The following is a 26741-nucleotide window of genomic DNA, read 5'->3' as shown; positions in this document are numbered from 1 at the left end:
GGCGTCGCTTAAGTGATGTCATGATTTGACCATTGGGTATTGCAGATGCGGATGAATCGCTGAAGGTTTAGTGTCTCAGTGAGTTTTTGTTTGGAAGATTTAGCAGTTCTGTGTTATGGTAAGATGTACTTCGAGGCCCTTCAGCATGCACGAAAACTTACCGTTTTGATAACTTTTATTCCCCAATAAACAATGAACAAAACGACCAAGTTTGAAACCAATTGGTCAAAATCTCTAAGTAGAGTTCGATCAAATGCGGAAGCTGTAAACGGCAAAGTAGGGTCAAACTTGGAACTTCAGTCCAATATGGCCGACTTCCTGTTTGGTGTAGAGAATTTTCTGTACGTCTTCAGGAGTTCTCCAACTGTACCCAATTTCATGCCTCTATGATAAAAAAAGGTCAATGTGGAGAGTATTTTTCAAGTTGCCTATTGAGCCGTTTCTGCTGCGATTTTTGCGACGACCTTAAAAATATGTAAATTTCCCCCTTTTGTCTGTCAAGTTTGTTGAGTTTTCAGACAGGTTTAGACCTCCAAAAAGCCAATTCACTAATGCTAAGATTACAATTTGCAGTAATCATAGCTTAGCTGCTTGGATCTAACAAGATTGAAAACACTGAAACCAATACATCAGTGTCCTTCTAGGTATGCGATGTTCCTGTTGCCATGGTTTCAACCCAAAAGCAAAAACCGGGCCAATGGTGGATCCCAGCTGAGGAGATGCTCAGCTACCACATATTTTAGAAGACACTCAGATTTGGCTACTTATATCCTCTCTGGATTCGGGAATGAGTCCTGAGTCATTCTGACCGTTGATGCTAACGAACTCGAACAGGCAATGAGGGAAAAAGGTTGCGGTAAAGGTGAAGAGTTCAAACGTTCCTGTTGTCCGTCTGGTCCATGGCGTGTGTTTGTTAAACCAGAGGTTATATAATAAGACCAACTGGCATGGTTACTGGAGACAACATGATATCTGGGATGTCCTCACCCATTATCTCCTCTGGTTCTACCTCAGGTGTGACCGGGCGAGCCCACCTGTCCAACAACCCGACTGGGTTCACCTGCCGCTGAAATGGTTTCACAGCTGGAGCATTATTTATTTACGTATGATCACATAATGGTGAAAAGAAAGTATACCCTCCTCCTGTTTGTACATACCAGGATTAAAATAAAAATAAAAAGATATGGCTTATTCTGTTGAGTTTTCATTTAATCTTTTATATACAATATCAGACAGAGGTTAAAAGAGAAAAATAAATTCTTCAATTCCTTTTTTAAATAAGATAAAATGAAAAATTTAGGGCTTAAAATGCAATAACAGTATTTATTTAATTAACACTTGATCATTTGAGGCAACTGGAGCTAAAAAAAATGTGAAAAACTCAACCCTTTCTGCTTTAAATTTACACAGAGTAGGGTTGATATGTTTATGTTTTTAAATGAATAATTGGACAGCAAAAAGTGCTGTATAGGAAATTTGTTTGTTTCTTTTAATAGAATTTGAAGCTTGAGGAGTTTTTGGCAGAACAAAGTTTTTTTAACCTTAAATATAAAATAAATATATTTTTGTTCAGTTGTCAATTGCTCTGAGAATGTTGTTTTTTCAGCAAATTGTCTTTTTTTGGAGTCTGTATACTCCGATTAATGAGTAATTGATTATTAAATTAGTTGACGATTATTTTGATAATCAATCACGATTAACTCGATTAATTTTTTGTGGGTTAGTAAAAGTTTTTGGGATTTGATTTTGCTGATAATGAACACAAACGTTTTAATTCTTCCTGTTTTCTCTTCAGATCCAAGGGAAAACACAAACATGTAGCTTTCATCCCCCACGCAGACAAACACAGGCGATGTCTGGGTCTCATGTTATTATGGACATGCTGAACCGCTCAGACAATTATTCCTGTGTCTGTGTGTGTGTGCGTGGGGGTGTGTGTGTGTGTCGGTGCTTTCCTGCTGGTGTTGGAAGTGATTTGGAAGGAATGCAGTGGAAAAGGGAGGTGCGTCGCGGCCGTTAAACCAGCAGGGTTGCGCCCCAAATGAAAGCGCACCACTAACGAGAGCGGATGCTAATTGAAGAGCCTCCCAGTGTGGGGTCACAAACGCACAGACACTCGATTTCCAACGCGGCTGAGGACGCTGCGCCTCGACAACTGCTCCGGTTTCTACAACTTTTTCAGATTCAGGGGGAAGGAACCAGTAACAGCATCATTATTATGCTAATCAGAGAGAAAACGGAGGTAATTAGTAGCAGTCAATCATCCCCACTGATCTGTAAACACATTAGCCTGAAAAATATCAACTTCTTAATGCCTAAATTTATATTGTTTCTGCCGCGCTGCTGTCTTAATTAGAGATTATTAATTTGGACATTATAAATTTAAGTATGATGCTAATTATACCCATCAGGCACTTAAGGAATGAAACAGACTTTCCATTATATTGATGTTGCTAATACTCAAACAAGAATATAAAATTAAGTAAAAATATGTTTGTTTTGCCAACATTGCTTCATAAATGCAGCTTAATGGCATAAAATTTGCAACTTTTTAAAAGATCGTTTTATTACACTGTCCAAGAATTCTTTAGACTGTTATAAATAAATAGATATTGTATTAGGATATGCACTTATAATATTAATTATTCATTATTTTCATCATTATTTATGCATATTTTCATGGTCTAAAGTTATCTGTTGAATCAAACTTGAGCTATTGATGAAATAATATTACAATTTCTACAATTATGCCGAAACTTTACAGGAGGGACAACGAGTCCAAGGACCATGAGATTATCACCCCGCTGTCTGTCTTTTTTATCTTTTGCGTCCCTGAATCTTGATGCTCTTTTGAGGTTACGTCCAAACGCAGGATTAAAGCCTACTTCAAACATGTCCGCATATCTGGGAAAATGAAAACGTTTTTATGCATTTTGGGCTCTCATCCACACAAGAACTCCATTTAATATCGTTTAAAACAATTATTTATAAAACTTCAGACCAAGGTGGAGATTTGAGAAAACTATTTGTGTTTACGTGTGAACAAGGAGGAAACTGAGATTTTCTGTGACAAATAATGTGACAAAATATTATTTGACATGATTCCCAATGGAAATTGTTTTGTGTTTTATTAATGTTATATTCTAAAATGCTACTTAAAAGTAGTTCAAAAAACCTTCTGTCACTATGTTCATTTCCCAACAGGAAGTTGTGGTTGTTTTGAAGCAACCTGATTGGCTGACAGGTTTTAGACTTGTGCTACACTGCCCCCTATGGGTCTGGCATGTTTACAACAACGCTCAGAGGCAAATTTGAGTGGATTCATGTGGATAAAAACTTTTCTGAAATTGATCCTGTGTCTATTATATTACTTTTTAAAGATGTGGCTAAGATATGTGCCTTTATAAAGATTTCAGAAAAGCACGGAGGGAATCTGCGCTTTCTGATTGGCTACCTGTCACATTCAACAGCTGCGTTAACGCTCCCAGTCGGGGAAAACCCCAGAGGCTGCAGTGATAAACTGGCCAAGACAATATAACATGTTGAATATGCCTGATTTAGATCGGAGCGGACCGACTGGACCCGATCAGTCGGAACACACCACACACTACAGGATCATCGGTTGCGATTATAGCAAGTCCAATCTTAAAATGTTGGACGTTCTAAGATTGTCGTAAGGGAAAAAAATCGTGTAGTGTGAACTATTGCATCAGGTGGTTGGATTCTGTATCTGAATCTAATGATTATTGAAGGGCAATATAGTATACAGACTTCATAATCTGTACTCTTTTGGTTGAATGTAGTTTTTATTTCCACTTTGGTTTTATGTTGTTTATCAGTTCCAGTGTTAAATGTTCTTTTGAAGATAAAGTGTATTTAATTTTGGCAGGACATCTCTTGCATTATTATGTCACTACCATTACATCAGTTTAAAATGGTCTTCAAACAATATTATTGTTTATCGCAATAATTTTTGAGACAATTAATTGCTCAGCAAAATTTGTTATCATGACAGGCCTACTTCTCACTAGCCTGATTTATTTGTAGTGAATGATGTATGTGGATTTTAAGTACTGTAGTTCTTAAAACATGGCAGCCACTTCCTTAATGACTTCAAAAAAGCTTCTCACTGTAACTCTAGTTGTAGTATTAGCAGTAAATATTGCTGTGGTATCAGTTACTATACACCCAGACTTCCCGTCCGTCCCAGTGCTTCTCGTATTTATGGGTGTTGTGAAGAGCTCCAGTGACGAGGAGGTTAGCATACCTGCTCCTCTGTGATTAGCCCGGGGTGTGTCGGCTCGTTTTCATTGCTGTAGTGCAGAGGCAGAGTCTGACAGAGCTGGCCGAGCAGCATGGCCACTTCCTTCATGCTCCGCCAGCAACATACCAGCACCATCTGAGCCGTCACCCTGTAGCCCTCTCCGTCTGGAGAAAACACACACAAACACACAGAGTGAGGTGGGAAGGAAGACATCTGTGGTTCCAAATATGGACTTTTTGTCATTATTTACTCTTATTGTTTGGAAATGTCACACCGATTAATTTGGATCAGTAACTGTAAGAATTACAAGAAATAATTACAAAAGTTGCAAACATGTCAACCTTCCAGACCAGTCAGGTCTTCTGGTTCTTGTCTGCTCTGGACCAAAACCAGAACCAAACATGGAGAAGCAGAATTCAGTTTTCATGCTCCACAAATCTGGAACAAACTTCCAGAAAACTGAAAAACTGCCAAAACACTGAGTTCCTTTAAATCAAGGCTAAAACCCCAACTGTGTAGAGCTGCCTTTGATTTATAATAACTGGAATATTAATAAATATATTTGCTTGATGATGGAATTTGACAAAATGTATTGTTTATTGCTCTTTACTGAATGGTTACTGTATTACTGTTTTTATTACAAAGTACTTTAAACTGCCTTGTTGCTGATATGTGCTATACAAATAAACAACATAAAAAGATGAAACACTTCCCCCTTTTGGGCATCCCAGGTACTGCAAGAAAGAGATTCGCCAAACTAAAAATCATGACAAAAAGACAATATAACCTCTTTTCAAGTCTAGCAATTTTGTTATTATAATTAGAATATTGACTAAATGCTGTGTGTGAAAATCTATGTCAAAACTTCCTGCTTCCTCAAGGGATGAGGTGGGAAAGTAGCAGCCAGGTGTTCCTAATCAAATGTACCTACATAATTGTCATCATCAGTAAAATTGGCTCTATAAAAGCAGGAATCTAGACAGTTTGAAGCTCTGGAGCACACAGGTGTGTGTTAAAACAACAGCAAACCAAACACAACAAACAAACCATCGGCAATAACCTCAGGAATCGCTGGCCTACCGTTTAGGAAAGGTTACAAGGATGTTTCCACACAGATTATGGCAATCGTTTTACAGACAGAGGGAAGTGTGTTGGGTTTCACCCCAAAAGGCGAAACCCAACATGTGTCGAGCCATGAGAGAGAGAGACGGAAAGAAAGTTGGAACAGAAAAGTCCCAAAAGAAATAAAAGAATATAAACATGACAATATCGGAGATTAAATAGTCCTTTCATGATCACATTTAAGACATGTAGTTTATGTATTTAAGACCAGCTTTCATTTATTTTTAAGAATTGGAGACATTTTAAGGACTTAATTTGAGATACATGAATTTAAGACTTTTTAAGGATGAGCGGACATCGGATAGTCTGGTCGAATCGGTTGGATTAGGGACCAAAATTGTAACATTTGTTACAATTTCAGCTGCTGCGGTTCAATTTCACACAGCAGCGTGTCAAACAAAGCAAACTAATTAAAATCCTGTTCCCTCCTCACCTGTGGGGGCGCTGCACCAAGGACTGCTGAAGAAAACCACAGAAAAGCCTCAGAAAAAGACACTGAACGCAACTTCCTTTTTCACATGTAAACAAAAATTAAGACTTTAGCAATTGTAGGATTTATCTTTTATCTTTTGTAAATGAACCATTTCTCCTGCTAGCGCTGAATTAGCATGTTTGTTTAGGTTGTATTTACCCAGAATGCCCTGCGCTGTAGTCCACTTCCTGCTTTTGGAGCGGATTCTTGTGCGCTTGCATCCACACATGCATTCAAAACTGATGCTAATTTGCATTTTTACACAGATGACGCAGATGAAACAGAAACTTTGAGATTGACTGAACTCGTCTCATTTAGTGTTTTTAAATCCAAACTAAGAGCTCTTGAGGACGATTCTATGACATGTACCTGTTTTATAGTGTGACTTTTTCTTTTAACTGTTTAATTAGTTAAGCCCAGGCAGGGAGTCATGTTTTTTTTTCTGTTTTATCCACAGATTCCTCTCCACTCTGTCCTGCCTCTTGGCCAGGACTTCTTTGGGAAAGAGGCTTTTAATCTGAATGGGATTTTTATTCTGGTAAAATAAAATTTAAATAAAAAGAAAATAAGAAATAAAATAAAACTAATTTATAAGACCTTATAAAGCATTTTGAACTGTCTTGTTGTTGAAATGTGGTATACAAATAAACTTTAACTGACTAACGTAAACAAACACAAAAAAAGATGAAACACTTCCCCCCTTTGGACATATCAGGTACTGCAAGAGAAAGAAATATTCAGCAAACTAAAATTATGGTAAAAAAAAAAAAAAGAAGACAATGTAACAAATCTAGCAATTTATCAGGAAATAGTAAAAATATTTATTAGTTTAAGTTTAGTATTGACAAAAGTTTGAAATAAACAAAAAGAAAAAGCTGCCTCAACCAACAAACCAGAGTTTCTAGGTGAAAACAACAGGAATGTGAATAAACCCTACGAGTTATCACTGCTAAAAGCGGCTCTACAAGCTCTGGACTCATGGGGTGTACTTAGTTTGTCCACACATAGGTTAACCATTTTGTTTTTGACAGCGGGAAATTTTCTGTACCTGGGTTTAGCGGCGGTGTGCGCTGCGTCTGTGCCTGACTTCGATCATCTTCCGGTTTCTCTAGCTCTCTGGCGCTGTTGAAGAAGTCGTTGGAGTCTCTGGGCCGAATCTCCTGCAGGATCCTCTGCAGACCTCCAGACATCTCTGTGTAAACACTCATTATTAACACACTTCACAGGTTTCCCCCACAGGATGGAGGAGAAGAGGATGACTACACTGTAAAGGCAAACACTGTATTTAATTGAAAATAGTTAGTTAAATCAGTTTCATTAAATTTCTATCAACACTCATTTTTAGTACTTTGACTTTGTTGATGAAAAGTCTTAAAACCTTACTCTACTTGATTTGTTTGAAAATTGTGATTTTTCTTCTGTGTTTAAAAGTACTTCACTGCATGTATCCAAGTACAAATACTTGGTTTTAGCAAGTATTGCTAATACTTGCTAAACTATTAGCAAGTATTAGCAATACTTGCCGCTAGTAAGCAGCAGCTTTAGCTGCTTACTAGCAGCTAAAGCTGCAGCCACTGCAGAAACTGCAGCTAAAAAAAGCTGCTTACTTAAAACAAATAATGTTTACTTACTCGCTAAACTTAGGCTTACTGTCCTTACCGGAGTCGGTATCCATGGGGATGAGTCCCTCCGGCGACGAGCTCTGGACCACCGGGGACACCACGTCGGACATCCGGTAGCACACGGCGATCAGCTCCGACACCAGACCCGTCCACTGCTCCGTCTGACTCAAACACCTCAGAGCCCAGACGCACAGATCAGATTTACACCAGAGGACCAACTACAGGGTTTCACCAGCTCAAACTTAACACCATTTAAGAAGACCTGTATCACCGTAGAAACGTACGAAAGAAAGTCTCTTGTTTGACGTAGCGTCGTACGGCTGGGTGACAGGAATGAGCCAGAGGACAAAAGTCGTCCAGCAAACTACCGATGATTTAAACTTAAATGTAGATGATTGGGTGGGATTCTGGTCAGAGTAGAAGTAGAAAATACAGCCCTGGACGACACGGCTGAAAAATGTACTATGATATAAACATTTCATATCAGTCACAATGCAAAAACACAAAATCTTACCAACTATTTTTGGTCCGGTTTCTAGTGCAAATATCTAATTACAGTTGAAATAAGACAAAATTAGCTTAAAAGTAACTTTTTAGCAAGATATAGATCCTTGTTTTAAGTAAATTATTCCTTAATATTGATGAAAAAGGGATAGTTATATTGGTAAATACATTAACATAACATGGAAAAATGTCTTGTTTATAAATTAAATAATCTGCCAATAGAACAAGTACCATACACTTTCATCAGTATTAGATATTTGCACCAGAAATTAGACCAACAATACTGGGTAAGATTTTGTTTTTTTGCAGTGTAGATAATTTATTGATTAGTTTTTTTGTTGTTGTTGTTTTAAATATCTGAAATACTTCCCAACTGATGGCATAAACTTTTCTGTTTTATTTACAGTTTTCACTCCACTTTGTGTTTCTTTTATTTTTACGCAGTGGCAGAACTTAAAAACTGCTGCTGCCTCAGTTACTGAAAAGGCCGTTGCCAGGTAACCAAAGAATGTCTGAGTTGCTAGGTAACCAAGTTAGCTGACTCCACCAGTCTTTTCATCTGCCTACATCTCCCAGAATGCTGTGCGGTTCTGGATTGGTCTTCAATGAATAGTCTATAACTTGAATAATGACAATTCTATCAGACGTATTATTACGTGTTGATATTTATCTGATATATATTGATTTATTGTCCATCCCTACTTACCAATGATAGAAGCGAAAAAGCTAGCTAGCTTTCTGGCTAGCACTGGTTTATTAGCAGCTAGTTAGCAGTAGCCTCAACCTAAAGATATCTCAAAACATTTGCTTGATGAAACATAAACTACATAGACTATTATATTTAATTAAACCACAATTAAATTAGGACTGCGATCCTAATTTAATTGGATCGCATATTTAAGGCCAACTTACATATTTTCTGATTCAATTAAAACATTCTAAGGCCTAAATTTAAGATAAAATGTATTCTCATGCTCACTCTGTGCTCAGACGCTGCAGGACGGCAGTGATGCAGTGCGCTCTGCCGTAGAGCGGAAACGAAGCGGCCGCCTGCAGCAGCGACGCCTCGGCTCCGGACAGCTCCGCCTGCAGACGGTGCAGCAGCAACCGGACCACTGACATGAGAAAAGCGGTCAGACATGCAGAGGTGACAACAGCACTCACTCTCTACTTTAGTAGAATTACAGACACTTGTATGAAAAAATACTCCAGTAAAAGTAAAAGTAAAGAAGTACAAGTTTTGAAATCTACTTAAATAGAAAAAGCAAAAAGTAATTTCCATCTTGAAGAATACAAAATGACTCAGACGAGTCGAAAATTATTTAAAAAGTTCTATTTTTTGTGCAATCCGTGGATTTTTTTTCCATTTGATTTTGTTTTTTTCATCATGGAAGTAAAGAGCCATAAGTGAAAATGTAAGGAGTCAAACACGTGCCAAACTTGAGGCCTGAGGGACAAATCTGGTCCCCCATAACCTCCAGGCTGCTTAAATATTATTTTATCAATAAAATTAATGCGGTTTTTTATCTATTTTCTGCCAGATTACAATCAGTCCCTCCAATTTCTTGCAAATTATCGTGGAAATTAACGCAAAATCAACAAATCCCAGCAATTCTTTGAGCAAATGCAGGTTTTTCACAAAAATGGTCAAAACATTACAGTTTCAGTAATGCTAACAGCTGCCTCAGCCTTAACTGATGTCAGATTATACGTCGCTTTTACCGACATACATAAGCACAAATAATGTAAATATCTCTAAATTAACACCACAAAAACTTTTTTATTGCAAAAACATTCACAACATCCTGGAGGGACTGAAAAGATGTTCAATATTATTTCATTTTAATAATTTATTAATGTCTTAATGGGTTTTATCAACACATTCTGGCACAACCGGCCCTTTAAGAGCATTCATGATCTTAATTTGGCCCAAAACAAAAATTTGTTTGACACTGCTGGAGAAGAAAGCAGGAGGAAGTAAAAGTAAAAAAATAAATACTCAAGTAAAGTACAGATACCTGAAAAACCTACTACAGTAAAGTAATGAATTACTTTAAATTTAAATTGTCGCGGTTTTTACCAGCCAGCGCATTGAGCTCCAGGATGAGCGACCGGGACGCCTCAGGCCGGATCTGGAGGTCCAGACCCGGATCGCATTGCAGCAGAACCGGGATCAGGTCCGGCTGCTGCAGCAGCAGATGCAGCAAGTGCGCAGCAGTGACGCTGTCGTAGGGTTTGGTGCTGGTGCTGAGGTCCAGAGCGGCCCGGAGAACAGAGAGCATCGTCTCCGGAACCTTGAAAGAAATGGATCAAATCAGCAAATCAGAAAAAACTGGAGGAGAAAAGAAAAGAACAAGAGAGAAAGATTCGTCCTCACAGAATTACAGAGAAAACCAGAGTTTAACAGTTTAATAAGTCGGATTTAAAAATAAAATACAATTCACAGTGAAGAAAAGAAAGAAGGATGGATGAAAAAGAAGCAAAGGACATAAGGAAGGAAGGAGAGGGGAGAGGATGGAAGAGTGAACAGCAGGTAAGAAGGAAGGATAAAATGAAAGGAAGGAAAAGTAGTGAGGTAAGTAAGGACGGACGGATGGACGGAAGGAAGGAACGAAGGAAGAAAGGAATGAAGGAAGGAATGAAAGAGAAAGGAAGGAAACAAGGAATGAATGAACACAGCAAAGGAATAGACGATGCAAAGAAAGATAGTCAGATGGAAAGAAGGAAGGGAAGAAACCAATTGAAGGATTCAAGGAAGGAAGGAAACGAGCCCCTGCTTCCTTCCTTCCCGTGTTTAGTGTTTCTCCAGAGGTCAGACTGGTTTCATGTCTGAATCTAAGCTTATTATCACTGCACACATGGATAAAATGTTAACCTGGAGACCAACGGCGGATGGAGGAAGCTGGCTCAGCAACGACGTGGCGAGCTGCTTGACTTCCAGGAAGTTGCTGGCCACGCAGTTCAGGACGTTCTGAGCATGTGCGGGGGTCACGACCTCACCGAGGGCAAACGGGCCGGGCTCTGGGAAACGGAGTGAGAAGGGGGCGATTAGAGACAGATGGATCCACTATCAGCATTTAAATATAAGCTCTGATTGGTTACCAGCAGTGAAGGAGAAGAGCTGACTCAGCAGGTTCAGCAGGCTGAGGGACAGGAGGCATTTGGAGAAGGAGGCTCCAGGGAGCAAAACCTCCAGCAGGTTCCCACACAGCCAGCGAAGAAAAGCCTGAAACCAAGAAAATTCCCTAAAATTAGAGTTTCGGTTCAGATCAGATCATCGTGGCAGCGACTCTTTGCTCACCCTGTACTGATCCAGGGAGGACTGGTCTTCAGCCCGGCGCTCCTGGACGAGTCTCTTCTGCAGCAGCTGGCTGCTGTCCTTCACCCTGCAGAGCAACTGTGAAGCACAGGAGGAGGTTTATCAGACTGCGAGGAACCGACAGAACCTGTTAGCCACTACAGCTAGCGACGCGCATTGAGTCAAACTGTTCCGATGCGGCATGAGCAGGAATCCGTCACAAAAATGATCATATCGCCATAATTTCTTCTATAAACCATGGCTTAAATGATGCAGTTATTTAAACGCTAAATGACACCACACCTCACAACATAGGTGCATGTTGTAGTTGTCAAAGTCAAGCTAGTGTAACTGACCTATTCCTCAATATTTTAAAAATAAGATAAGTTGTTTACTGTTCTCTTAGACCTTGTTAGCTAGCTATTGCAGTGTTGACAATTAATGACAAAACTCGGCATCACTTTATCAGATCATTTCTGATTGACTCGACAAACAGCAATGGTGTCCAATCAAAGCCTCACCTTCTTCATCAGGCTGGCGGTTTGCTGCCTGACGCCTGGTGATTGGCTGTTCAGATTGGGAGGGAGGAAATGGCGAATGAGATCCATTTCCTGTGAGGTCAGAACCTTGGTGCTGCGGTGACTCTCACACACCAAACCCAGAGCGTCCATCCTCACCTGCAGGAACCGGAGAACCAACTCCATAATTTACTGGGATTTTTTGGGATTCACCAACAGAAAGTAGGGCACACTTGTGAAGTAGGGATGCAAAGAATTAATCAACTTACAATTAATTGTCAAGCAATGGTTTATTAGATTAAAATTTGTTCCAATGTGTTAACTATTAGACGTTCTTTCAGTGTTGTAGTTTAGCCGCCATCCAGCAGAGGGCGCTGATGTTCATCCTTCAGTGGAACCAGGAGAGAAACAAAGATGGCGGCTATCCCAGAACAGCTCGAAAGAGAAACGGTTCAGAGACAAAATGCATAATTCTGTTTAGAAATATAAACACTCGACAAACTTGGCCGCGCTTTATTGATATTTATATGACGGAGCAGCGTCACCTTCTCATTCAAAAGTTACTGAAGTGCTACGAAGGCGCTCCACAGTAGTTCCCTACTTTGTGTTGGGTTAGAGTTGTGACCTGGAAAAGTGGGAGAGCTCACCTGATCGTGTTTGTGGATGAGTGCTTGTTGCAGCAGTGAGAGTGGGATCAATCCGCCCCACAGACTCTCCTCTGAGGCTGCGGCGACTCCCTGGGCTCTGGCCGCCCGCAGGCAGGTCATCAAGGCTCCCAGAGCTCCTCTGCTGGATGAAGGACCTGATAATTCAGGAACACATTGGAATTAGGAATGCTAATCAATCAATTATCGCTTAATGGCTTATTAGATTAAAAATTATTCCAATTGATTAACTAAAAATCTTTTGTTGTTGTAGTTTGGCCTCCATCCAGCAGAGGTGGCGGTCATTCTTAAGCGGATACAAAATGGCAGCTATCACAGAACAGGAAAGAGAAACGATCCAAACATAGTCTGGTTTGGGATGAAAAATCCACTTTATGCGGTTTTGAAATATAAACATTCGGGTGGATTAAGTTATCACCTGAATTCAGCCAGAGTGGTGTCACCTTCTCAAACAAAAAAAACTGGTTTGCCACAAAGGCGAGGATAATGTGACAGAAATAATTGGTAAATGGGAAAGCCTAAGATGATTTATTTTTTAAGATTATTTTTGTAAGAAGGCAAAAACTCTGAAACTTAGAAACTGCAGCTCAGAGGAGGAGCTTCACCTCGGAGGCGGGGCTAAGTACACCCAGGCGTTTTGCACAGTTGAATGGTTGCCATGGAGATTAAAGGATTTGTCAAACATGCATGAAAGAATCAAAGCGTAGTATATTAATATGACTTACAATGTAATTTAATGTCTTGAAATTGGGCCTCTGTCTCTTTAAAACCTCCTGCTTTTTCTGAAACCACCTTCAGGAAGTCATCATAACATGGCTCCTCTATTAACTCTCTCTCAACGTTTTTAGCATCGTTACACTGAGAAGTAATTCCTACTATGACATGCCCAGTTCCACCAGATGTTTGCTAATGGCTGCTGGCCAATCTTGAAGGAGACAGGAGAGGATGTGTTGCTCTGTGAAGCAGAAGCTCTGAAGCCAGGAAACTGCAGCTCAGAGGAGGAGCTTCTCCTCGGAGGCGGAGCTAAGTCCACCCAGGCGTTTTGCAAGAATCAAAGCAACGCTCCAGGTGTGTTTTTGATGAGGAAATAACATCATAGCATAATGTAACGCTTAAAAAAAGTGGATTTTTAATAATACTTAATACTTAAGAAAATGGCTGCTCAGGTCAATCAATTAATCGATAACTTGCATCTGTAGTTGGAAGTCTTTGTTTTTGAGGCAGATTAACAGCGATTGGTCACTACTGTGTTAGTTCTGTACCTGTCCTGGAGGGCGGCGCCCCCTGCAGGGCGTGCACCATGTGTGCCAGACTGGAGGGACTGCACCGCAGCAGCTTAGGCAGGAAGTAGTCCAGTATGTAGGTGGTTTGGTCCGGCCTGGTGTGGCACAGAACGTCCAGCAGGGGGTTCACCCAGATCTGGTGCCACAGCTCCATCCAGTCTGATTCCCGTGCCGACAGCTGCGCCTTGTGGCTGACGAAGAGCCTCTCCAGGAGGTCGCTGGCGTACGGAGCCACCGTTTGATCGCCCATCAGGTCCAGGAGGAGAGAGGGCAGACGGGGCTGGACAGCCAGCAGGTGCTCCGTCCCGTAGAGCTCCACCAGGCAGCCCAGAGAGCCGTACTTCCCCCTCATGTGCCACTCCAGGCCCAGCAGGCTGCGGGTCAGCTCCACCACGTACGGATCGGAGGCCGGGTCCGAGTCCGCCGGCTTCGTGCGCCGGTGCAGGAGCAGGAGGTTGTGGAACAGAGAGCGGGTTTGGTGGCGGACGCCGTCCAGAGGATGCTCCCAGTGGGAGTAGATGTGATCCAGCAGGTGGCGCTGCAGTTTGGATTCACCGCATAGCGCCACCTGGAGGCTGGGAGGACAGAGGCCCGTTTCCTCCTGTAGGCAGTCCAGAGCGGCGCCGCTCCAGAGGGTCAACACCCGAGCTACCACCATGGCTGTGCTGGACTCCTTTACACTGCAAGAAAGAGAAAATCACCTTACAGGTCACCTATTATGCTTCCTTGAACAGATTAGAGCTGGTTTATGGTCAATACAAAACATCTCCAGCACATTTTTTGCACAAAATCATTCTAAGATAATGAGATGTGAGTCTGGTCAGCTGTTTTAGGGTCTCTTGTCACTTTAAATCCAAATAAGCTGCTGTTGCCCACGCCCCCAACTCAACCTTTGCAAACAGAAGCACAATTATACAACCGTATATCTTTGAAAAGCAGAAGTGGAGCCTCCTGCACAACCAACAAGAATGCAGCAAGTGGTTTCTGCATGGTAAGTCAACAACAAAACGCTTGTTTTTTCCAGCAGCCATTGTACAGCACATGCACCAGTAAAACCAGCTGACTAAACGGGTTGGAGCTCAGCTTGGGTTGCTAGGTAACAGGCGGAATTCTGCTGTGGTTGCTAGGTAACAGAGCAGTGCCACTCAATAGCTGGTAGGTTTTTGAAACTGTTCATTTTCTATACACCAAAAAACATTAATTTATAGCCAAAAGGCAGCTGGGCGGTTTTATTAAGCGGTTGGACAGTTTTTAGCAGCAGTAGAGATCCAAAAGAAAGCAGCAAAAATTAATTTTGCATGATAGGTCCCCTTAAATGTAATAAATAAATTAAACAATTTTTTAAATCTGCAACTAGAACCAGGGTTTATACACTTTTCCCACATTAAAATTGAAGCATTTTCAAACGGCGTACCTGACGTCCAGGTCCAGCAGCGTCTCTGGGACCAGCAGCAGCAGCTCCTCCCACTGCGGCCCGGGCAGAGAGCCTTTCCAGCCCAACATAGCCAGAGCACCGTGGCTCAGATACAGAGCCACACCCGGAGGCCGTCCCCTCTTACACAGAGCCTCGCAACTCAGCTGGAGCCACCGCGGGGCCGAGTCCAAACCCGGAGTGGAGCCACGCAGCAAACTGCTCACCTGTTGAAATCATCAAAGGCACAGAAACACACAGAATGACTCAAATACTGATTCAATGTTTCTGGTTTCTTTAGAATATTGTAAAACTATGGTGAAGAAAACGTACATCCCATTTCAGATCAGTTTCTGTCTTTTCTGCACAGATCTTCAGGTATTTTCACTCCTCATAGTCGGTTCAGCAAGATATAAGAGCTTGTTTTCAGTCAAAAAACAATAAAAAGCACTAGTAAAAGCAGATTTTTCACTCATCACAAGACATTTTCCCCATGTTATAAGTGAAGAAACCTGCCAGTGGAGCTAGCACTTCTTCATCAATACTAAGGAATTATTTAGTTAAAACAAGCTCCTATGTCTCCTATAGGACTTTTGAACTAAAAACTAGATAAAAAATAATTGGTAATATTTTGTGTGTTTGCAACATGATACAAAAACCACATCTGCATCTCCTAGATTTACTTCGATCTTGGAAAAATTGTTTTTTGCTCATAAATTATTTTTTTTTTCTTGCAAATGTTTGCCTTTACAATATGAGAGAAAGTCTTTGTTTTAATATCATAAATTATTTATTTCTTTTTGACATCAGAACATCCATGTTATGTTTTGTTTATTTAATCCAAAGAAATTAATCTAGAGATTTCTACGAAAATGTACGTCTCTGTGACCACATCAATTTATTTCTTTTTTTATTTTCTTTCTCTCCCTCATGGAAGCTTTTTTTTTTCTTCTATTCCAGCTTAAATATTGACGACCAGAATCGATTCTTGGAATTAAATCATTCTAAAACCTGTTTTAGATCCTAATATTAACATTTATTTTCTCTGATCCAGAACAGAGAGAGGGCGTACTTTCTTTTTCCAGACGGCAGGACTCACCACTGAGGCGACTTCGTCTCCGGCGCCCATGACGGACCTGATGAGCAGAACCACGGCCATGCCTGCTGTGCTCTGAACCGCCTGGATGAACTCTTCTGCAGGCGGAGAGAAAAACAGAAGAATCCAGTTAGATTCATGTTTGACTTATTTATCTCAAACAAGATTTTAAAAACAAGAAAAAGATCAAACAGTAGGACAGAAAAAAAATTTGCATACACAACCAAGAAACGGAGTAGGAAGAAGTGAACACTTATTTAATCCCACCCCTTATCTCAGTTTGATTAAATATATACCTACCAACACTCTAATTATTAAAATTTGTAATTAAAACCATGTTATAATATCCATGTGCCAACAAATAAATTAGATTACATAGACAAAATGACCACAAAATAACTCTCATGACAAGACAGTAAAATCTACGGATAATAATAATGTTAATAGTAGTTTCTGTGTGTTTCTGACCGTCAGTGAGGATGTGGATGTAGCAGCTCAGCAGGCCGCCCAGCGGCTCCGGCGGCGCCGCCCCGACGGCGCCCTGAGATCTCTGGAGAACCAGCATGGACGTTTTCACCGCAGCCAGGCAGGACTGCATCAGCTGGGCCTGGGCGATGTGGCGCCCTGCAAGACCGCTGAGTGACCAGCAGGGGGCGACAGACGCAGGCAAATGAAAGAATTGCTGTTTTTCTAGGATGGAAAAATGTTGTAAAATACAGGAATTGGCTGCAGAAGTTTTGATTTTTGAGGGATTTTAATAATCCACACAAGCCTGGCTATTCAGTTAGAGTTACTGTAACCACTTAAGCTTTTTTAATACAATGTTAAAAATATATTAAAAGATGCAGCTAAACAAATATCTCGTTTTAAGTAAATGAATATTGTATCACCTAAAATGCAAATAACATTTTATTCCCTTAATTTAAGCTTGATTATTAGTAGCACAGGATGCTTCTGACGATAAAAAAAAAACTAACAACGTGTGAAAAGGTCAGTACTTTCTGTTCAACTTAACATCAATACAGCGTACGGCTGATCTGTTGATTATGTTCTGATTTACTGATTAATAATTTGATAACCAAAGAAGCTTAATAGGAGATATTTTTTATACAGATTTTGAACCAGTTGAACCTAAAACTGCCACTTGAGATTTGAGTAAGACACATTTACAGAAAATAAATTTGTTTGTCTTAAATGCACAATGTTTTGTACTATTTGCACAATTTTAGCTTAAATATTGCCTTTTTTAGTCTGTGTACTCCAGTTAATGATTAATAGAATACTCCATTAGTAGATGATTATTTCAATAATCAATTAATCACAATTAATCAGATTAATAATTGCAATATTCATTTATATTCAAGTATTGAAATTAAACAAAATGAAGGTAGTTGTTATTTTTTGTTATTAAACCAACAACACAGTAGTACGAATGCTAGTGAAAAAGCTCCACAACATGATGCTGCCACTACCATGCTTGGTTGTTGGTATAGTTTTCAATCTTATGTGGATTAAGGAAAACCAATAATAAACACAAACTGGAGCATCCAGTTATTGTTTCTAAACTCCAATCTGGAAAAATATTAGTTCCCATAAATCATTAAAAGATCAAATTTTAATCCATCAGCTGAAAAACACAGAGTTCGTTTTCATACCTGTTCTGCTGAAGGTATTTGTGTAAAACCTCACAGATGAATTTTAACACTATCAAAACAAAACAAAGAGAGACTTTGATGAAATTTAGTCTGCAAAGAGAAAACTCTTCAAACTTTTTAAACTTTTCAAACAAACCTTGAAGCAGCAGCTTGTTAATGCATCTTTCACCTGGAAAAACCCCCAAAATAAAACATAAACTCATTGCTTCCTATTAAAGTGATTTAATAGGCAGAAGTGATTTTCTTTTCTTACTTACCAAGATGGAAGCCATCCAGGCAGGCGCCGATGGTGTCTATCGTGTGTGGATGCTGTTCTGAGCATGTACTGGACAGACAGTCGGACAGACAGGAGGACAGACTGTCCACAGCCCGTCCCTGAAGACACTGAGGCACTGAACTCAAAGCACTGAGGAAAGACACAACAAGGTAAGGTAATTAGGCCCGAGCAGCAAAGCGCTGCGAAGGCCTATTGTATCTGTACTGTTTCTTATTATTACGATTCTGCCCCCCTAAAGAGGTGCCTTTTTGGGGGCTTTATCATATTCAAAAACTCACCAAACTTGGCGGTCGCGACTAGAAAATTTAAAAATTTTGAATTTTAAGGTTGTCGCAAAAATCGCAAAAAAAATTGCTCAACGCCGGCAGCTAGCAATTTTCTGTTGACACAATGGTATGAACGTACTTCATCGTAGAGACATGAAATTTGGTACACTTGTAGAGCTCACCAAAAGACTCAGAACTTACATTTAATGTTATAAGCCAACTATCACAGGAAGTCGGCCATTTTGTATTGAACGTCCATTTTTTACCTCGATTTTGACGTTTACAGCCTTCGTATTTGATCGAACTCCTCCTAGGGATTTCGATTGATCGGCTTCAAACTCGGTCAGTCTCATCATAAGGCATGTTTGATTTAAAGTTATCAAATTGGTGAGTTTTGGAGCATGTTGAAGGGGGGTTAGCAGGGGTCAAAGTTCACCTACTCGCCATGAAACACGAAACTCTTATATTTCCTATACAAAAACACATAGAGGGATCAAACTTTCAGTGATTGATCGTCATCGGGTGTCCTAAAATACCCTGTGGTGAAATGATGACATCACTTAGGCCACGCCCCCTGAGAACAGGAAGTGTCATGTTTTACTGTGAACGGTCGCTATCTTAGCCCTTTGACCTAATCAACATGAAACTAATCAACATGAAACTGTGTCCAGAGACAGAAGACATGTTGGTGTGTTGTGGATTCAAGCCCTGACCGGCTGCGATGAAGCAGCTGGGTGTGGCGGCGTGGCGAAGTGACCTGTAACGCCGATGCCATGCGTTTGCTTCTAGATTCCACATGTTTCGACCGAGCTGCACCAAACTTGGCCTGACTCATCCTGGTGTGATGCCTGACAATGCTATGTCATCATATTATGACGTCATCTAAGCCCCGCCCCCTCAGAATGAATTAGAGAGATCTTCTGTGTAATTACATAATAAACAGTCCATGTTCTTTGTTTGTAGGGCAATGCTGCCCTCTGCTGCCCACTGAAATAGTTTCATTATTTCAGTAATTCGACACCAGAGGGCAGCATTGCCCTACGGAATGACAGTTCAATGTTGTAATGAAGAGGAAAAAATTAAATAATTTGTAATTCTAACACAAAAACTCACAGAGACACCAAACTTTCAGTTATTGATCATCATCGGGTGTAGAATAATATCCAATGGTCAAATGATGACATCACGTAGGCCACGCCCCCTGACAACAGGAAGTCTTGTATTTTACTGTGAACGGTCGATAGCTTCTGCACCAAACTTTGCACGAGTGACCCTGGTGGGATCCCTGACGACCCTATGTCATCATATTATGACGTCATCTAAGCCCCGCCCCCTCAGAACAGGAAGTGTCTTTTTTTTCCTTGGAAAACTCCGTTTATGGCTCTCTTGACCTAATCAAGGTAATTCGGATGATAAACTCTGTCAATGCTCGCTTCTGGCTGAACCGTGTGGGCGTGGCCAAATGGCGAATATCAGTCCCTCGCCATATTCATACGTTTGGCTCTAATTCACACATAGATCATCTGATTGGCGCCAAACTGGATATGTATGACCTTTGTTCACCTCTAAAGAGCCCAACGAGTTTGAAATGTAATTTGGCTCCACTGCGCCCCCTAAGTTAATACATCGGCTGTGTCTCCTCGATGCATCGACCAATCTGCACCAGATTTTTTGACAGTCGTCGGGGAGCGCTGCCGAACGCATTCACGCGTGTCGCCTGGTGGACGGGCGTGGAAAATGCGCGACAGCTTCTGCGGTGGCTAGCGGGCGGCGGTGCTGAAAACTGCGGCAGAGCTTCTGCGGTGGGGAGTTGGCTGCGGCTCTGCAAATTGTGCGAGAGCTTCTGCGGTGGCTGGAACCCCCGCAGTGGCCAATAGGCCGGAGCGGCGCTTGCTGCGAGGGCCGCCCGAGGCTGCTTGCAGCTTTAATTTCATTTATATTACACATTTTCAGCAACAAGACAATTCAAAGTGCTTTAGATAAATTAAAAGGAAATACAAACAAAATAACAAACTAAAGGAAAGAGCAAAAGAAGAAAAAGAATCTAATAAAGCCTTTAATCTGTGAAAAACATTGAAAACCATCTTTTACTACTTTGTGTTGTTTATCCCAGGAAACTCCCTGAGAAAATTTGAAAAAGTTCAAGAGATGTGAAATTAAAAGCGAGTTCTACCTGGCTGCAGCCCGTCTCAGGGGGTTCTTTGCCTGCACAGAGGTGTAGATCAGCGATAGGGCGTTCAGACAAGCATCCAGTGCTTCACCACCGTCTTCCTCACTCAGAGCCTCCAACTGGGATCCAGCCTGATGGAGCATGGACACAAACCCATCACAACATCCATCTGAATACGCAGAAATGTGTGTTTTCATTTTATAGCACAATCCACTATGTTACCTTCAGTTGTGATATATATATACAGTATATATATATATATATATATATATATATATATATATATATATATATATATATATACAGTATATATATACAGTATATATATACAGTATATATATATATATATCAAATATGACTTAAAAGAAATTTTACTTTTTAATTTAACACTTTGAAATTGGGCCTCTGTCTCTTTAAAAACTCCTGCTGTTTCTGAAATTCCACCTTCATGAAGTGATGACAACATGGCTCCTCTACTAAACCCTTTGACATTGTTTTTAGCAGCGTTTCACTGAGAAGTAGCTCCTATAATGAAACGTGCAGTTCCACCAGATGTTTGCTAATTGCTGCTGGCTAGTCTGAAGGAGCTGAGTGGAAGAGGGTTGCTCTGTGAGGCGGAAGCTCTGAAGCTCAGAGGAGGAGCGGCGCCTCGAAGGCGGAGCTAGGTCCACCCAGGCGTTTTGCACAACTGAATGGTTTCCATGGAGATTAAAGGATTTCTTAAACAGGCATGAAAGAATCAAAGCAAAACTCCAGGTGTGTTTTTTTTTTTTTTTTACGATGGAATGACATTATACCATGATGTAACGCTCAAAAAGTTGATTTCACATAACACTACATCATAATACAGGGACCTTTTTAATCAGCTGGATCTGCTGCACGGCGTCATTCAGCTGAAAGCAGGTCTGCAGGGTCTGGGCAAGATGTTTGACTTCATCTGCGCCTCCGTCCACAGAGAGGGACGCTGGGTGGGGCAAGAAAGGGAGACAAGTGAGCGGATATTTGGGAAAATTCAAAGCTAGAGCATAAAGATTGTAGAAATCTTACCTATAAGCTGGCATAGCTTCTCCTCATCCAATGCCACCGCCTCCATTTTAGTAGTTTTCTTCTTCACCACCATAATTTAACACTATAATAAGCTGTCACATAGTCAGATGTTTTCACTGTATGCTGTTAGACATGTTATATATTTTAAAAATCAGATAACTACTTCTATAGAAGCACAGCAAGAAACCAAGCTTTGTTGCTAAAGTTCGCCAACTTTCACAAGCCCCCTGAAAATAACTCAAAGTCTACATTAAAAAGACGTTAAATACCAGTAAAGCTATAAAACTGCAACATAATATCAGTAGCAACTCAGAAAATGCCGTTTGATGAAAACATAAAAGGCATTTACCTCAGTTGTGCATGTGGTCTACAGCTTTGCTACAGCCGGTGCCTATACCGGATGAAAATAAAACAGCTTCCGGTAGATTTTCGCAATAAAAGATTGACAAACAGCCTAGCTTACAGGAAAAATAGCCATACAACCTTTGTGAATGTTTCTCTTCCTAAATTAAACCCGAACTGTCAAAGAGTGACAACAATTTTGTCTTAAATTAATTGTAAAGTAAGTGTGCGAAATTAAAAGATTTTATTTTGAAGCTAGATTATTTTTGACCTTTCGTGGACCCCCGCATTGACTTCAGAGAGGAATGAAGCGACACGTAAGCAGGGCCGCCATATTGGAAGGGTAAACAGCGACCAGTTAGTTTTCATTTTTTAAAATACATACTGTATATTTTCATGCGGGCTTTTATTGTGCACGGTGTTTAAAATTACTGATCATCTAAAAATGTCCCTCAAGTTGTTCCTTAAACAACAGACTATAAAATAACACTCCAGAAGAGGGACATTAAAGTGTAAATATGATTGAATACTCAATAACTTTAAATATTGTTAATGTTAACTAATTTCTCAATTTATTTAGTAAAACACATCATACAGAATATTTACATATATACTGATGTTTAAAAGCAATTCTTCATGTTATTATAATTTTCCGCTTACAACTTATGAAAGTACAATATTTAAGATTTCCATATTATATCTCACTAATAAGTGACTAATGAAAAAATATGATTAATACTTGCCTAGAGGTTTGTTGTTGGGGTTTTTTTCAAAATATGTTTTTAATCTTATAATCGACCTTTATTGTAAGATTAAGATTAAATATATGTAATTTACTGAATATCTGTATCATAATAAATTAGATAAATGAAATGTCCTTTGGTATCTGACATCTATTTCGATTAATATGTGTACAAATAATGGAAGACTATGGTTATTTTTTAAATAAAATTTTGTGGACCCTCGCATTGAATGAATGAAAAGATGAATGAAAAGTATTCTAATACAAACTGTCAGTGTTATTATTACTATTATTATTATTATTATTATTATTATTATTATTATTATTATTATTATTATTATTATTAGCAGTAGTAGTAGTAGTAGTAGTAGTAGTAGTAGTAGTAGTAGTAGTAGTAGTAGTAGTAGCTGTATTATAACGGTTCTTAAGACATTTGCAACTCTACGTCCCTGCGCTCCGCATTTTGATTGGTGGATAATCCTTTCAATCATTGCGGTTGTAGACTGATGGTGCGTTCAGGGAAACCTTGAAAGTTCGAACTCTAATCGTAGAAACCATGTTACCCGTGTCTCCACCGTGTCTCGTTCCGACATGGTGGAGTTTGCTGTCTGGAACAAAAAGTCAATTGATAACGGAAGGAAAGTAAGCGTACGATTCATTTAAAACGACAAAACCATACTTCCGACAGATAAAGTGGATTTTACCGTTTGAAAATCTAAAAAAAATTCTACATTCAAGTTCATTTTCCAACTTGGAAATTGGAAAATCCGCCTTCCAAGTGCAACCGGAATGCAGCATGTAGATCCCAGAGCTTGGATAAACGCCTCCCGCGCTTCTGATTGGACGTATTTCATAAACGCCCCTCCTTAATAAAAAAAAAAAAAAATCAACCCGTGTCCAACTTTTCCCTGAGCTGAAATGGAAACCTCCCGGAAAAGAGAGAATCCCCCTTATTTTTTCTCATAACTTAGGATTTTAACACCAGACACAATATGTCCGATTTGAGCATGGCGTGAAGACGCTCTGAAAACGAAAAACACATCAGTTTTATAGCAGGTAAGTTGGAAAAAAATGATAAAAATGGCTGGTGGGTTTTTATTACAAAGGGAAAGTAGGGTTTAGATTTGGAGCTCTTTTTTACACCAACTCAATGCTTCCATATTTATCTATGGGAATACTTAAAGTTTTCTATCATTATCATTTTTATGTTTTGAGTAAGCTAGCTTTAAGGTTTTGTTTACTATTTTATTAAATAAGTTAATATTAGAATGTGTTCAATAATCACTCTGAGTCAATTCTGGTGGGTTTTTACATTCAAAATGGAATTATTCTAGAAAGTTAAAGAGTTTAAACGTTTTACAGCATCATCCTCACATTGTCATGAAGGCACAGAGTAAATTTATACTTTTGGTTTGTGACCGCAGTTAATATTGCTTTTGGAAACTGAAGGATTGATTTTCACTGGCTTGCTAATGTATTCCTACCACTTGAACTTTTTAAAAACATACATCTCTATGTAATTTATTGCGTTTCATGTGAAGGGCCATCTTAAAATTGTGTTTAATTGAGAAGTTGATGTCTGTTGTTAAGAAATAAAAATCCAAAAACGATGCATTTGATTACCAGCCCTTCTTTAATTTGATTTCCCTTTGTAATCAATATTTAATTTCCCCTTTAATAAAGAATTTTTTTAATCTGAATTTGGAAAAAGTTAGTAGTTGTAAAATTGTCTTTTGCAGCAGTTCCAGCTGCTTTGCATATTTTCAATTCAAATCAAAAATACTTTATTTATCCCAAAATGAAGTTAAATATTATCATAACTCATATCACTGAAGTATCTTTAAGGAGTCTTTGTGGATGTGATGCTATGAGCAGGAAGAATCTCTGGGAGCAGTCAGTCTAACAACGGATTTGAAAAGGCTTCTGACTTTATGAATGTTTTCCCACCTGGCAGCCTGGTAAACTCTTTTAAATTGGGGACCAAAGTTGTAAGATTTGTTACATTTTCAGCTGGTTTGGTTCACTTTCACTGCACTGTGTTAAACAAACCAAACCCTTTGAAAAACCTGTTCCCCTCCTCGCCTGTGGTGGCGCTGGACCAAGAGCCACAGAAGGAAACGACATGAAGAAGACACTGAGCGCATCTTCCTTCTTCACAAAATGCTAACAAAGATCAAGTTAAAAGATTTCTCTTCTGTGTTTGGCAAAAGACCATGAAACATTTCTCCCACAAGCGCTGGACACTGTCGTTTGTTTTGATTGTATTTGATTGTATTTACCCAGAATGCCCGGCGCTGTAGTCCACTTCTTTTTTGTGGAGCGCTCTGTTTTCTGCTTGCATGCACATATGCATTCAAACTGCGCCATTCTTCACTTCGACCAAACAGAGACCTAGGTTTGTAAGCGGATCAGAGTTCACTTGTTTTCGCCCGCATAAAAGTTCACAAAAGAACCGGACTTTCTGTACAAGTGAACTCGAGTTTGATTATAAAGCAGACTAAACAGGACTGGTGTTGAACCCTTGCATGGCAGGCTAAATGTGGAATTTACGATATTCCACTGTAACTTGTCCATGATGAAACCATCAGTTGTTGGGAAACATTGCTAATCCACCTCATTTGCTTTTTCCGTTCGTCTTCAAATTTCTGTTTAGCTATATGGTTAGAAAGCCGAACAGACAGACTCCAGAGTAGGGGATTTGATCCTCGCCCATTATGAAGCTGGAGTAGGGGATTTGATCCTCGCCCATTATGAAGCTGGAGTAGGGGATTTGATCAATAGAAGATGGTTTGAACTTTCTCCTCTCTCTGCTCTGTATCCAGGATGCCTCCTTTTAAACTCTTCTGACATTTGGTGTTCTTCCAGATGTTATTTTAACTGCTAATTATTAGATATGCTAATCAGCTGCATAACCATGGCAACAATACATTGTTACCATGCTTAAGCAACAAATCATATAATAACGTGACAGAGATTTCTTCCCTATTCTCTTTTGCAAACAAGTTAATTAGCTTGTCTGAACATCAATTTTCAAGATTCAGGTCTGAACTTTAACTAGGTCATTCTAATACGGGAATATGCTTTAAGTTAAGCCGTTTCATTGTAGCTCTGGCTGTATGTTTAGGATTGTTGAATCTCTGCCTCACTCAGGATCTAGGGTTGCCTAGTTTTTAGCTCCGTCAATCTTTCCATCAACTTCAACCAAATGTTCCCACACCATGATCCTGCCACCACCATTAGTTCCTCATTTCATCTGATGTTCTCTAAACTCTCAGCTCCAAATGCAGGAGTTGATTTGTTTTTATTCACTTCATCCTGGTGAAGTATGTTGTGTTAAACTCCTTCCTCTCTCAGCCTGTTGTTTTTGTTTTTCTCACACGACGGCTCTTTAATTTCTTTCCTCCGTCTGTGTTTACCGCGGCTGACCAGCAGCAGAAATAGGGTAGTGGAAAAATCGGTTTTATGGCCTTCATCCGCACACTGTGAGACGGAGCTCAGGCTGGTAATGAGAGGTTACAGTTGGAGGAGACAGAAAGCCATCATCTCCATCAGAGATCCTCCTGCATCTCCGCCGCCCTCCGTCCTGCACTGGATGCCTGTTTTTCCCAAAGCTTGCAGTGGAAAATGTGACAGCAGTTTGTTCTATAAGGAGTGTTTTGGTCCTGCAAAGTGATGCAAGGCCGATGCCCACAGTGGCTCAGCTGGACACAGACATGGAAAAAAAATTTAATGAATTTTCCACCTGCACTACAAAAACACAAAATCTTACCAAGTATCTTTGGTCTAGTTTCTAGTGCAAATATCTTAGTAAACTTGAAATAAGACAAAACTGACTTACAAATAACTTTTCAGCAAGATATAGAGGCTTGTTTTGAGTAAATAATTCCTTCATATTGATAAAACTAAGTACTACAGTAGCTCCATTGGCAGATTATTTCATGTATAACAAGACATTTAACCATGTTTTAAGTTAATTTATCTGCCAAT

General features: G+C 39.8%; 2 protein-coding genes across 5 annotated transcripts in view; one reads left to right on the top strand and one right to left on the bottom strand.

Moving 5' to 3' along the window:
- thada (THADA, armadillo repeat containing) overlaps positions 1–22062 on the bottom strand; it is a 107800-nt gene extending 85738 nt beyond the window's left edge. The window contains exons 1-21 of one of the 3 annotated variants that reach the window (XM_023328038.1): positions 22020–22062; positions 21671–21752; positions 21478–21587; positions 20627–20754; positions 18168–18316; positions 18047–18079; positions 17911–17959; positions 16724–16890; positions 16259–16353; positions 15163–15386; positions 13728–14428; positions 12448–12602; positions 11804–11959; positions 11286–11381; positions 11087–11210; positions 10860–11005; positions 10065–10278; positions 8964–9099; positions 7518–7654; positions 6907–7050; positions 4268–4428 (exon numbers count right to left, since the gene is read on the bottom strand). In XM_023328038.1, the coding sequence (XP_023183806.1) occupies positions 4268–4428; positions 6907–7050; positions 7518–7654; positions 8964–9099; positions 10065–10278; positions 10860–11005; positions 11087–11210; positions 11286–11381; positions 11804–11959; positions 12448–12602; positions 13728–14428; positions 15163–15386; positions 16259–16353; positions 16724–16890; positions 17911–17959; positions 18047–18079; positions 18168–18316; positions 20627–20754; positions 21478–21587; positions 21671–21743 (3198 nt within the window). In that variant the 5' untranslated portion in view covers positions 21744–21752; positions 22020–22062. Of the gene's footprint in view, positions 1–4267; positions 4429–6906; positions 7051–7517; positions 7655–8963; positions 9100–10064; positions 10279–10859; positions 11006–11086; positions 11211–11285; positions 11382–11803; positions 11960–12447; positions 12603–13727; positions 14429–15162; positions 15387–16258; positions 16354–16723; positions 16891–17910; positions 17960–18046; positions 18080–18167; positions 18317–20626; positions 20755–21477; positions 21588–21670 lie in introns of all 3 variants that reach the window. The other 2 variants (XM_023328037.1, XM_023328036.1) reach the window with 2 other exon arrangements.
- Positions 22063–23629: 1567 nt separating this feature from the next.
- plekhh2 (pleckstrin homology, MyTH4 and FERM domain containing H2) overlaps positions 23630–26741 on the top strand; it is a 32832-nt gene continuing 29720 nt past the window's right edge. For both annotated transcript variants that reach the window (XM_023328021.1, XM_023328020.1), the window contains exon 1: positions 23630–23810. The gene's annotated coding sequence lies outside the window, so the exon portion shown is untranslated. The remainder of the gene's footprint in view (positions 23811–26741) is intronic.

Source organism: Xiphophorus maculatus, chromosome 22, assembly GCF_002775205.1.
Source record: "Xiphophorus maculatus strain JP 163 A chromosome 22, X_maculatus-5.0-male, whole genome shotgun sequence".
NCBI lineage: Eukaryota > Metazoa > Chordata > Actinopteri > Cyprinodontiformes > Poeciliidae > Xiphophorus > Xiphophorus maculatus.
Note: the sequence above shows the minus strand (reverse complement) of the source record. Positions and strands in the feature narration are given on the sequence as shown.